Below are 12171 nucleotides of genomic sequence, written 5' to 3' on the forward strand. Positions count from 1 at the left end.
AAAATAATTATATATATATATATATATATATATATTATTTCAAAATTATTTTAATTTCAAATTAAAGAGGGTAAAATACAAGCAATTTGATATATTATACGTAATTTTTGGATTTAAAATGAATTTTCTATGATTTTTTGAAGTTAAAATATGCTAAAATCAATTTAAAATAAATAAATATCACTAAAAAAACTGTGGGCGTTTGGGCCGTTAATGACAAGATCGACGGTCCAAAACGCACCTAGTGAAACATTAGCCGAACCAAAACCCTAGAATGGTTTTTTTGCTTTGTTCTCGCAAATGACTCTTCAAAATTTCATCAAATTTTAAACATAAGCTCTACATGTGAACAGAAATCATGGGGTAGTGTTTATTTGGCTTAAAAGCATCTTTTTAGAAAGCTATTTTACCCAATGTATAGTGACCTATTCTAAGGGTTTTTGAGAGATCTAATTGTCGGATTTTCTCATTCTTAGGTTTGTTGCACTTGTAGATTGTCCACGCTCCTATTTATAGAAGAAACTGCATTCTGAAAAGCTCTAGATCGATGAGAATCTTCCTGGAACATTTCAAGCTTTGGTTGGCCAGAAATCTCGTCGCTGGCGAGGTTTCACCGTCGGGTTTGACTTGGGAAAAGTGGGGGAAGATCGTGGGAGCTCTCTCACAAAGTTTCAAGAGCTCTCGAGGCTTGGGCTGTGAGCAAGAGCAAAAAGATCCCTCCAAAGAAACCGAAAACATGTATTTAAACCCCTAGACCTAATACTAATGGCTAGGATTGAATCAAGGCATAATTAGTAGGGAAATAAACTCAAATTAGCCTTGGTTTTGGATTAAAACCAATTAGGAATGATTTAATGGCTTTAAATAGGATTTAAATGGGTCTTAATGGGTGGATTTGTCCCATTACGATTTGGGTTGACCAAGTCAAGTGTTGACTTAGTCAACTTAGTCAAATATGTCCAAGGGAGAAGTGGGTTGAGCTCAAGATGGGTTTGAAATGCATTTGAATTTGAATAAGGGAGAATTTGACCCAATTAGGCCTAGTTTGACCAAATTGAGCTAGGGTTGACCCAAGCATGAGTTGTCCCAACCAAAATGGTCTACTAAACCTAAATAGGTATAGGGTTAAGTCCAAGAAAGGTTGGAATTGATCTAAAAAATGATTTGGACTCAAAAGGGTCTAATGGGTCAACCTAGGTTGACCAGATCAACCAGGTTGACCCAGGTCCTGTGTTTGAGCTCAATAGACTTGGTCTGACCCATGGGACCCAGGGTTTGACAAATTCAAGTTCAACAAACAGACCCCCAATAGGAGCGGCGCATAACTAGTGAACCACTCGTGTTGGTGTTGACCGATTGTGCCAAAGGAAGTAGAGTGAAGAACACAAGTAAAAGAGTACATAAATTATGGAGCAAAGTATGAAGCTCTTTTACTGGCCTTACCCTATAACAAGGGCAGAACCTAGGAGAGAGCGGAGAAGAGTAGTGAACCAACTATTTGCCTGACCATATCGACACAGCAGAATAGCAAGTGAAGGGGTCATGTCTCCTCCTGATCCTTTTAAAATAGTAGACTGGGTGACTCAGTGTTTGCCTGATCATATCGAAACATCAAATAAAGGAGTAGTGAAATCTGGTGCCTGTATAATCACAACAGGACACTCAGAGTAAAAGGTGGTAAGGAATGCCTTCCAAGTGCTCTAACAGGCTCTCTCAACTAGGAAACCCAATGTCCACATGGCGCATATGCCTATAGTAGGACAAAAGGAAAAAGTTACCTGTGCCCGATGTATGTGCCTGCAGCAGAGTTCCTACCCTGCACATATGCCTGTAGTAGTATAAAGAAGAAACACTCAACACAATCATCCGACGCATATGCCTGCAATGATTTGAAGAGGAAAGAGTGGTGAGGAATGCCTCCCAGAGACTCTGTCAGGATCTCTCAACCAGGAAACCTAATGTCCACCCGGCGGATATGCCTGTAGTATGACAAAAGGAAAAAAGAAATGTCACCTCTACCCGGTATATGTGCCTGCAGCAGAGTTCCTACCTGGCGCATATGCTTACAGTAGGATAAAGACGAAGTACTCAATACAATCATCTAGTGCATATGCTTGCATTGATGTGAGGAGGAAAGAGTAGTGAGGAATGCCTCCTAGGGACTCTATCGGGCTGTCTTAACTAGAAAACCTAATGTCCACCCGGTTTAAATGCCTGCAGTATGACAAAAGGTAAAAGAAAGGTCACATCTGCCCGGTGTATCTTCCTACAGCAGAGTTCCTACCTGGTACATATGCCTGTAGTAGCATAAAGATAAAGCACTCAACACAACCATCCGACGCGTATGCCTGCAATGATTTGAAGAGGAAAGAGTTGTGAAGAATGCCTCCCAGGGACTCTGTCGGGATCTCTCAACTAGGAAACCTAATGTCCACCTGACGCATATTCCTATAGTAGGATAAAAGGAAAAAGTAACCTCTGCCCGGTGTATATGCCTGCGGCGGGGTGTCTACTTTGCTCATATGCCAAAGTAGTACAAGTAAGAACACTCAACATAATCATCCGGCGCATATGCCTGCAATGTTGTGAAGAGGAAAGAGTCACCTTTGCCCGGTGTATATGCCTATAGCAGATTCCCTACCTGGCGCATATGCTTACAGTAGGATAATGAAGAAACACTCAACACAATCACCTAGCGCATATGTTTGCAATGATGTGAAGAGGAAAGAGTGGTGAGGAATGCCTCCTAGGGACTCTATTGGGCTCTCTCAACCAGGAAACCTAATGTCCACCTGGCGCACATGCCTGTAGTATGACAAAAAGAAAAAGAAAGGTCACATTTGCCCTGTGTATGTGCCTGCAGTAGAGTTCCTACCCGGCACATATGTCTGCAGTAGGATAAAGATGAAGCACTCAACACAATCACCCAGCACATATGCCTACAATGATGTTGAGAGGAAAGAGTCACCTCAACACCAACCTAACACAGCTCTGCGTAGGGATGTAAGAGAAAAAGGAAAGGTAAGTGGAAGAATTCCAAGGGTAGAGTTATCTAAGAAATCCCAAGTGAGCATTTTAGTTACCACATGGTAGAGGTCAAATCATCATGGTCATGAGTATCCAAATACCATCGGAATCTCTTAGGGAACCCTAACCCTATACAAGAGGGTAGAAAGATATCAGACTAATGTCTCACAAGAAAGCTAGAAGAGATACCCTCAGTAGAGTGTACAAAGAAGAAGTCTTATTCCAAGTAAGTAGGAACATAATGAGTGAGGGGCACTTCTACTATAGAAAGCAGGACTAAATCTAGTAGAATCAATCATCAAGGAAGCTACATTGGTAAACCCCTACTAATTGATGGGGATCCTAGAAGAAGTAGAAATAATATCAACACATCCAAATGACCACTCCAGCAGCTAGGAGTCGGGTCTCAATGGGAAAACAAGTGGTAGAAGGAATTAAAGAGCTGACTTTCTACTAGAAAATTAAAGCTCACAAAGGTAATGATGGCGGCACCTAAGGCCTAATGCCGTAAATCACCTAATGGGAGAAAGAAAGATGAAGTAGTGAGGAGATACACTCACCACTGATGACAACAATCCAGAATGAGATCAATAATCATCTAAAACACACAGTGGTAACACCAACACAAACTAGTGGGACCTTGTGGGAAGTGAAAGTGACCGCAACACATTTATAACACTACTCTAGTGACTGATCCTAGTGTATGAATGATAGGATAGGCCACAAAAATGAGCAGGAGAACTAATCTTCTGCTAAAAAATCAAAGTTCTCAAAGCAATGATGTCAATGTCTAGGACAAGATATACTACATCACTACTAGGAAGACTACTCTAAGTGGTAAGGGGACACACTCATTACCTAAGGATAGTAACTATGAATAGAATTGATAAATGTCATAGGCTCACAGCGGTAACACCTACCCTAATCAGGTAGAATCCTGTAAGGAGTGAAAGTGGGAGTGACCTCAACACTTTCATAAGACTACTCTAGCGACTGAGCCTAGTGTATGAATGATAAGATAGGCCACACAAAAAAAGAACAGGAGAACTGATCTTCAGCCAAAAAATGAAAGCTCTCCAAGCAGTGATATCAATATCTAGGATAAGAGATATTGCATCACTACCAGGAAGATAACTCTAGGTAGCAAGGGGACACACTCACTACCTGGGGATAGTAATTATGAATTATAGGAATAACCATCAAAAGGTCATAGTGGTAACACCTCCTCTAATCAGGAAGGACCCTGTAAGGAGTTAAAGTAACCCTAGTATATCTGTGAAGTTACTCTGGCAGCTAAGAGTAGGATACAAGTAGGAAAGTAGGTTGCTGAAAGGGTAGAAAAGAGGGCTAATCTTTCTTCAAAAAAATCCAAGCCAAGTGGGAAAGTGATACTAACATCTGAGGCAAGGTGTACTATATCACAACCAAAGACCATTAAAAATTATAGAGGATCATAACCAAATAAGTGTGGATTCAACCTTGAAGCAATCACCAAGGTGCTTCCAAGGAGGAGAAAGAAGAATTTTTGGGGAATTTATGCTCTTATAAAGTATTACCGGGTTCCTCCTATAATAAGGGCAACTAGTTTTGCTCTACTAAGAGCTTCCCTCTTTTTTATCATATGCATTTTTTTATTTTATATATTCTCAATCATAGATCTGGATTATCATGTATTGTCGAAGATAACACATAGTAGAGGGAATGTTTATCATATATATGAGTTGCTCCTAGTATGAGGGCATCCTCTAATAATTGGAATACAAAGAGAGGGAATTATGAATAGTTTTGATATCCCAGACCATGTTCGCCACATGAACAAAACTGGGGAGAGAGATTATATAGGATCTTATAAAAAAGTGAACCATTGGTTTTGATAACCCAGACCACATTTAACTCATGTGAATGAACTGGGGAGTACGATCATAATAAAATTGACAGATTAACGTAATCCAAATTAGGATGTTGAATCATCATTACCATTCTTGACTAACATTGAATGGTATGGACTCAGTATCACATCTCTAGAGAGTTTAAACTAATGATTTTGATATCCCCGATCACATTCAACTTATATGAATGGACTGGGAGCTACAAATATCATAGCAGGACTGATAGGAGGAAGAAATTTATATAGGAGTAGTGGATCGCTATCACTGCACCTGACTAACATAGGAGGGTGTGGACCAAGTATCACATCTTGAAAGTAGACTTGAATCATTGGTTTTGATATCCTAGACTACACTTGGGGGTGGCAAGTGAAAATGGGGAATTAAAACCCATAATGAATATTTTGGTTATATGGACCTAGTCAAAAGTGACAAATGAAAACATACCCCAAAAGAATTCAGTATAATGACTCCATCCAACCTCAAAAGAATAACAATTTAAATTTACTAACTCAGTTGGAGCTCCATACCATCTAGATTATGCTATCTCTTTTATATGAGTTTTTTTTTTTTTGATTTAAAATCTAATTCAAAAAGAGATTTAAATTAGAAAAAGAAATTACATTTTTTCAATTTTCTTGTATGAAAATATATTTCCGTATCGGATAGGATATCATTGCATAATGATAAATCTAAAGTCATAATTTTCAAAATCAAATATCAAAAATATCAAAAGGATTCATGAATTTTTTGAGATTTAGAGATTTATTAGAAAAGGAAGTCATTTTTACTTATTAATTTTAGGCTCATTTTATGCCGTTTTCTTAATTTTAGTGAGCTATGCACAATATTTTTAATTACTTGATGCACTTTGTGTATCTTTTAATTTTGACACACTTTATGCTTTTTTTTTTGTAACTGGCTTCCTTTCCAAACCTCTAAAAGAAAACTTTCACTCAGTTGTAAGATCCTCTTCCAAATACAAGAGAAAAAAACTCACTTCTCTCATGCAAGGAAGAAGGATCTACAAAATAAATCTAATCATGTGATAAGAATGAATAGCTTAATTGAGAAAATTATGAAGAGTATTAATCAGCATGCTAAAGTTATCTATGAGATAGAGAATTACAGGATAATGAAGAAAATTTTTACTTCTAAATCCAATTTCAATTTGAAATAGATTTTAGTTTTAAAAAAAATCTCTCCACACATGGGATGAGATAAAGAGGTCATACTCTTTCATGAGTCATCACAATGAAGATAGTAGAGCTAGAAGAAGCAAGAGAGAAAAAATAACTCAAAACCATCCTCTTTTTTTTTTATTGAGTAATCACCAATAGAAGGGAGAATAAAATCTTTCAGCGTAAGTGCTGGAAGGGGGCCTGTCTTTCCTTCTAAGGTTACAACAATTTTTTTTATTTCATATATTTTTCTAGTTTAAATAAAAGCAGAAATAGAAATGTATTCATCTAGCGCTATAACAGAAGTAGGAAAAGAAGAAATGGGCGCTAACAAAGAAACTTGAGTGGCAATTGTGGACTTGGCCTAGGGAGGCCTCCTCGTAATTGCCTATGAACTATGTATATCTTTCTTAATCATCTGCTAGGTCTTCTTGGAGAGAGCTAGCTACCACTCTCCCTCAGAATTGTGTGGTGACCTGCTACTACTTCCTTGACTATAACTATGGCTGTCACTGTGGTTAGAGTCTAAAATCATTTATATTGTCTGAGTAGCCTTGCCTAGAGGCTGTACCAGATCACTATCCTGAAGATGTATCTTTTCAGTGGTCATAGGCTCCCCACCTTATCCTTGAACATAAAATAATCTTCAAGTGTATGCCCAATATGTCAGTGAAAGGGGAAATATAGTAGATGTTCTGTTGGCCTTCTTCATCTTCCTTCTTATTAAATGGGATTGTCAATATATTTTTCTTAATAATGAATTTAAATACTTTTCTTATACTTTCTCTTTTAAAGGGATATTCCTTGTTAAGTCTCTCCTATAAAGACTGTTGACTCTCTGAGATCTTATAAGGAATCCTAGACTGCTGAATTTGTGGTCGTGATGGAGGTGAACTTCTCACGGGCTTCTTGCCCTTATCTGGTGGCCCATAGGTACTATATACCTCCCCTTTCCTAGGAGAAAGTGCCCCTGAAGACTCCTGCAGCTGAGGTCTACACGAAGGTTGACTCTCAACCTTAGGAGGGACTACATCGAGTATACTGTCCTGCAAACTGATGAACTTAGTTAGCAATTTTTGAAAGGTTATTATACTGAAACCTTTTAGGTAAGGTGTTATAGGGTCATTTATATTCTTCAACAAAATTTTTACTGCATGCTGCTCCTGTAATTGGGGCTCACACTGTAGGCTAAGATTTCTCCATCTAATTATATAATCCTGTAGTGGCTCTCGAGGATGATGTCTAGTAACCACTAACTCTCCTACTATGACCTGGTGCTCTACACTAACAAAACTCTGTATAAAAAACTGCTCTAACTTTATAAAGGCATGAACTAAGTTGTTGTGGAGGTCAACGCCACCGCAACTAAATTATTGACAAACAACCTCAACATCAGGGTATCGTTCCGCTTATGTTGCAACATATGGCTCGGTACTGAGCCATATGCTGCCTCGAGTTTCCAAACCCATAGAAAACTCTGAAATGTGGGGGAACAAAATTAGGAGGGTAAGGCTTCTGCTCGTACTTAACAGGATAAGGATTCCCTCTGCTAATAACCTCTCCACTTTTCCTGGAGGAAATCGCCTACTCTACTTTATGAGCTATTAAATCCTGAATCTGACCCGCTAACAACTGTGCTGGCTGACTCTAAACTATTATAGGTGCTGTAAGAACTACACTCTGAACCTTATCCACTCTCACAGGGTTTAGTACTACTGGTGGTACTATTGGTTCATCTCTGGATGTGATAGGGATACCTATGCCTATCATATGGGGTGTAGCCCATAGGTACTACTGGTGGTACTATCAGTCATCGCTACCATGGCCTTGACCATCTCAGCTATATGGGTTTATAGATGTAAGACTGTGGCATCCATAGCTACTAATCTCAGAGATCATCTCGCCTTGGGGTCTCCCTGCTCATCTTCATCCTCAGGCTCTCTTTGCTTGTCCGAGTGACCTCGACGTGTAATCACGTAGACTCCGTGTATTAGTATATCCTCATCTGACTCATCTCCTATTGTGTTATCCTCAGAGAAGGCCAGACAGAGTGCCTCTATATAGGGACTCATAGGGGAAGTGATCCTATAGGGGCTAGGTGCTAAAGCTATCTTAACTCGATCTAGTGATCCATTGGGAGGAGTAGTATATCCAAATCATAAGTCTTCGGGACCAACTCGGACCTAGAAGGAACTACTACATCCATTTGATCTATTGTATCAACTAGCTGAACTGCCTCTATTGACTGTACTGCCTCAACTAGTTATACTATCTCCACTGATTGTAATGGCTCGACAGGGGTGTCCGCCTATCGACGTCTCCAAACCCACCTACTATGGCGGGGCTCCGTACGGGTAACCGGCTACTGAGGGGCTACCATAATTAGACTAATTTGGGGCAAAGTAGGCTCCCATTACCTCTCTGTCTGCGATGACGTGGGTGTCATCCAATAGTAGGAGTAACTGAAAGTTTGTTAAGGATGTTAGGCCCTATAAACTAGTCCCGAGGCTAACCAAGGGGGGGGGGGGGGATGAATTGGTATTTTAAAAAATTCTTTCAAACCAAAATATCATAAACCAAAGTCACCACTGAAAAATAAGTGCGAAAAATTAAAGTGTGAAAGCAGTAAAAAGAACACAAGTGTTTATTGTGGTTCGGTCAACTTGACCTACGTCCACTCCCCGGAGGCGCCCTCCGAGTATTGCACTACCAACGTGACTCTCCTTTAGCCCCCACAGCTAGGCGGAGAATCCCTTACAAAACACCTCCTTTTTTCCACCCCCGGTAAGCAGAGAACTCCACTCCTTTTGCTTCCTCCGAAAGCAGGCAGAGAACCTTGATCAATCGCTGAAGCTTACCTCTCCCAACCCTTCCAAGGACATGAGACTCTAGGGAAAAAGAAGTGGAACAATGCTTGGAGCAACCCTTATGAACTCTCTCACAAGCTCCCCCTCACAAGATTCTCTCTCTCTCTCTCTCTCTCTCTCTCTCTCTCTCTCTCTCTCTCCTTTAGGTTTTCTCAGGTCAAGACAGCAGCCAAAAGATGTCCAAAAATGTTGAATAATATCTCTTAAATATAAGAGCTTCAAATAGCTCAATAAATGTAAGTTGCCGACTTTATCGTCCAGGATGATAATAATATTGTTCTGTATAATCAGTTTATATCTCAGATGATCGGCCAGAACTCTGCTCTGACAATGAATTGGACGATTAAAAATTGGCTTGATCGTCCCGGCCGATCCCACGATCGTCCCGAACGATCTGTTCAAATCAGAGGAAAATCATCCAAAGCATCACTCTGAATTCGAGTTGACTGATCCTAGTCGGCCAGAACATCGCCCTAAATTTATGCTGACCAATATTTATCATCCAGGAGCAACTAAGAATTTTGGAATATTCATTCCGGCCGATCCCATGATCGTCCAGGATGATGTGATCGTATCAATTCATCCTTAATTGCTTCCTTGATTGCCAGATCAATTTAGGCATAATTGTGCAATATCGTCCAGGATAATCTCACGATCATCTAGGTCGATTTCCAAAAATACAGAATACTTAAATTGATCATGGCAGCTATTTCTTTCTATTTTGAGCATATCGTCCTGTCCGATAAATGTATCGTCCAGGATGATCAGTTAATTACGGCTGCCTTAACTAAGAAATCATGATTAGAACTTCTATTTTGAACTCGATCGTCCAGGCCGATATAAATATCGTCCGGGACGATGAGAGTAAAAATAGAAATTTTAAATCTCTCAAGTGTGTGTGTGTGTGTAGGGTTACTTAACATCAGTCACTTCAAACATTTACAATTGACTCAAGAAAAAGAAAAAGGAAAATTACAGACTGATTCAACCCTAATCTACCAGTCTTGAGCTGATTCCGTTTTCGTCCGATCTTTGAATCCTGAAAAAGTTAGTAGTAAAAGGCAGTCGAAAAGAAGAAAGAGTGTTTGCTAATCATCAAAATATAATCCATGAAACCAAATTTGCAACAGTAACTGCCGGTAGTCTAAAAATCGGAGCTATATCAACTGACTATTGAGGTGGCTGTCCTCTCTGCCACCTATACCTCTGTCTTACGGTTTATCTTTGTAACTGAAGAGTAACCTGAGAAATCTATCAGAGTAACCTTTCTCAACTAACAGGCCCTCTATCATGCTCTAAGCAGACGATACTCTGAATCCTCTGAGAGAGGGCTCGAATAACAGCTTCCCTAGGGACCCTAGCCCGGGGTAGAGTAGTGGTAATAGGAGGAGCTACCACAATGCATGCAATGTCCTCCTTATTGCCAATATATTTTAATGGAGAGAAGCATCCTCCTTGGATTGCCTCTATCTCAAGTGCAAATACTATATCTGGGGTAGGTGTAACTGCAGCTGGTCATGGTCTCCACTTCCTAGCAGTCACTCTCCTATGAACGAACTCTTGATGAGCAACTACATCTGCCATCTACTGTCTATCTGCCTAAGATACAGTCAAACAAAGTCTCCTATTTATGTTCCTCTTGGCCCTTCTCCCAAGGCTGGAGGTAGAAGAGGAAGGAACATCTGAACCCACAACCTAGGTGGTAGGGGGAACAGGAATAACAAGAAGGGTCGGGGTCTACTCGATGGTCTCAGGGTGAGAGAGCTAAGAGAAAATAGAAACCATATGAGAAGAAAGCGAAGGAACCTCAGTCTACGCACCCCTCTTTCTAGTGGAAGTGGGAGGGGGAACCCGAACTCTAGGTACCTTCACTGGAATAATGGGGGTAATAACAGCAGGCTGCCGGCACTGATGGGGTGGAGTAACCTGTGCAATAGGTGCAGTATGCACTGGCCGCCTAACCACAGGACGAACGGGGAGTGGTCTAGGCAATGGTCGCCTAACCATAGGGCGCACTAGCTGCACAGGAACGTGAACATGACAAGTAGGTGCCTGGGCTATCTACCAAGCAACTGGATGTCTGAAGGGATACATGGCTGCACGTCCTCTCATCTGAGGAGGAGAGAATGCAGTAGCCTCATTAGGGGTGGGTCCTCCAAGGGTGACAAATGCCGAGTTAGTGATGGAAGTAAAAGTGACTCCAGCGGGGGGACTAGCAAGTAGGGACTCAGAAAGAGTCACCCGTACATCCGAGCCAAAGCTAAAAGTCACAGAAGGTACCAACGAAGACATGGCACTGCTGCCAAGAAAAGAAATTTGAAAAGTTAGTTAGAATTGAAATCATGAAAGAAGGAATGAATAGAATAATAGATAGATAAGGGACGGAATAGCCTGCAAGGATGAAAATAAGTAGAATAGGGGGAAACCCTAGCTAAGAAGAAAGAACCCTAACTAAGGAAAGACCCTAAGTAAGAGTGGGACAGACTTAATCTAAGGAGTACCAATCCGGAGTACACAAAAAAAAGATAATATAGAATCCAAAGATGGAGAGAGAAATGGGTCCCACTGCGGTCACCAAAAACTTCTGGACTTCCCAAAGGGCACCGCTACGGCTGCAAGATTACATAGGGGTATACGATTGCACCTACCCCAAGGGATAGAGATGATTGCGGGCCTCCACGCTCCTCACAAATGGGCTGATAGAAGGGTAGATTAGATCGTGCATACGACTAGCCATTGAGGATAGCGGCTCTTACCAGTGCACCCCGATGGATAGTAATATACACAACCTGATCAAAATCACGAGTTTCCACCACCCGATACATCAACTCGAGTGGGGTTTATTAGATGGTGGAATTCAGTTTTCCATAAGCGTAAGCCCCTGTAGTTAATTACATCTCATGCCGGAGCCTGAGACTCTCGATTAAGGATCCTATATTATCCTTTCCACAAATAGAATTGGCACATATGGCTAAGACTAGGAAGTCCTATTCAAATGGAAAGAAAGGGTTCAAAGGGCTTAGTCAACATACACGGCTCATACTGACATCCAGAGGGACCAAGGTAATGAGAAGAAACTAGAGAAAATAAATCAAGCACTTGACACATGTTTGAGAGAAAGATAGAAGTGGCGCCATCCATGTGATGCATATAAGTAGGATTTATAGTACCTGAAAAATAGAGAACTTACCCACTATTTAGCCATACCAT

The 12171-nt window shown here is 40.6% G+C and overlaps 1 protein-coding gene across 1 annotated transcript; it reads right to left on the reverse strand.

The window, feature by feature from the left end:
* Positions 1–6912: 6912 nt before the first annotated feature.
* Positions 6913–11698, reverse strand: LOC110111888. Its single transcript, XM_020843943.1, has 4 exons — positions 11610–11698; positions 11027–11260; positions 10828–10960; positions 6913–7140 (listed from the first exon to the last, which is right to left on the reverse strand). The coding sequence occupies exons 1-4, from the start codon at positions 11696–11698 to the stop codon at positions 6913–6915; spliced, it is 684 nt and encodes a 227-aa protein (XP_020699602.1).
* Positions 11699–12171: the final 473 nt, after the last annotated feature.

The sequence above is a fragment of the Dendrobium catenatum genome, unplaced genomic scaffold (genome assembly GCF_001605985.2).
Source record: "Dendrobium catenatum unplaced genomic scaffold, ASM160598v2 fragScaff_scaffold_234, whole genome shotgun sequence".
In the NCBI taxonomy this organism is placed as follows: Eukaryota; Viridiplantae; Streptophyta; class Magnoliopsida; order Asparagales; family Orchidaceae; genus Dendrobium; species Dendrobium catenatum.

Bases quoted from the DNA above. Each gene is read 5' to 3' on its own strand.
- LOC110111888 (XM_020843943.1), bottom strand. From the start codon at position 11,698: ATGGCTAGTCGTATGCACGATCTAATCTACCCTTCTATCAGCCCATTT. The intron at 11,261-11,609 runs GTAGGTGCAATC...TTTTCTTGGCAG, and splicing joins AATCATCTCTATCCCTTGGG to CAGTGCCATGTCTTCGTTGG. The intron at 7,141-10,827 runs GTACCTAGAGTT...ATCAGTTTGCAG, and splicing joins CCCCCATTATTCCAGTGAAG to GACAGTATACTCGATGTAGT.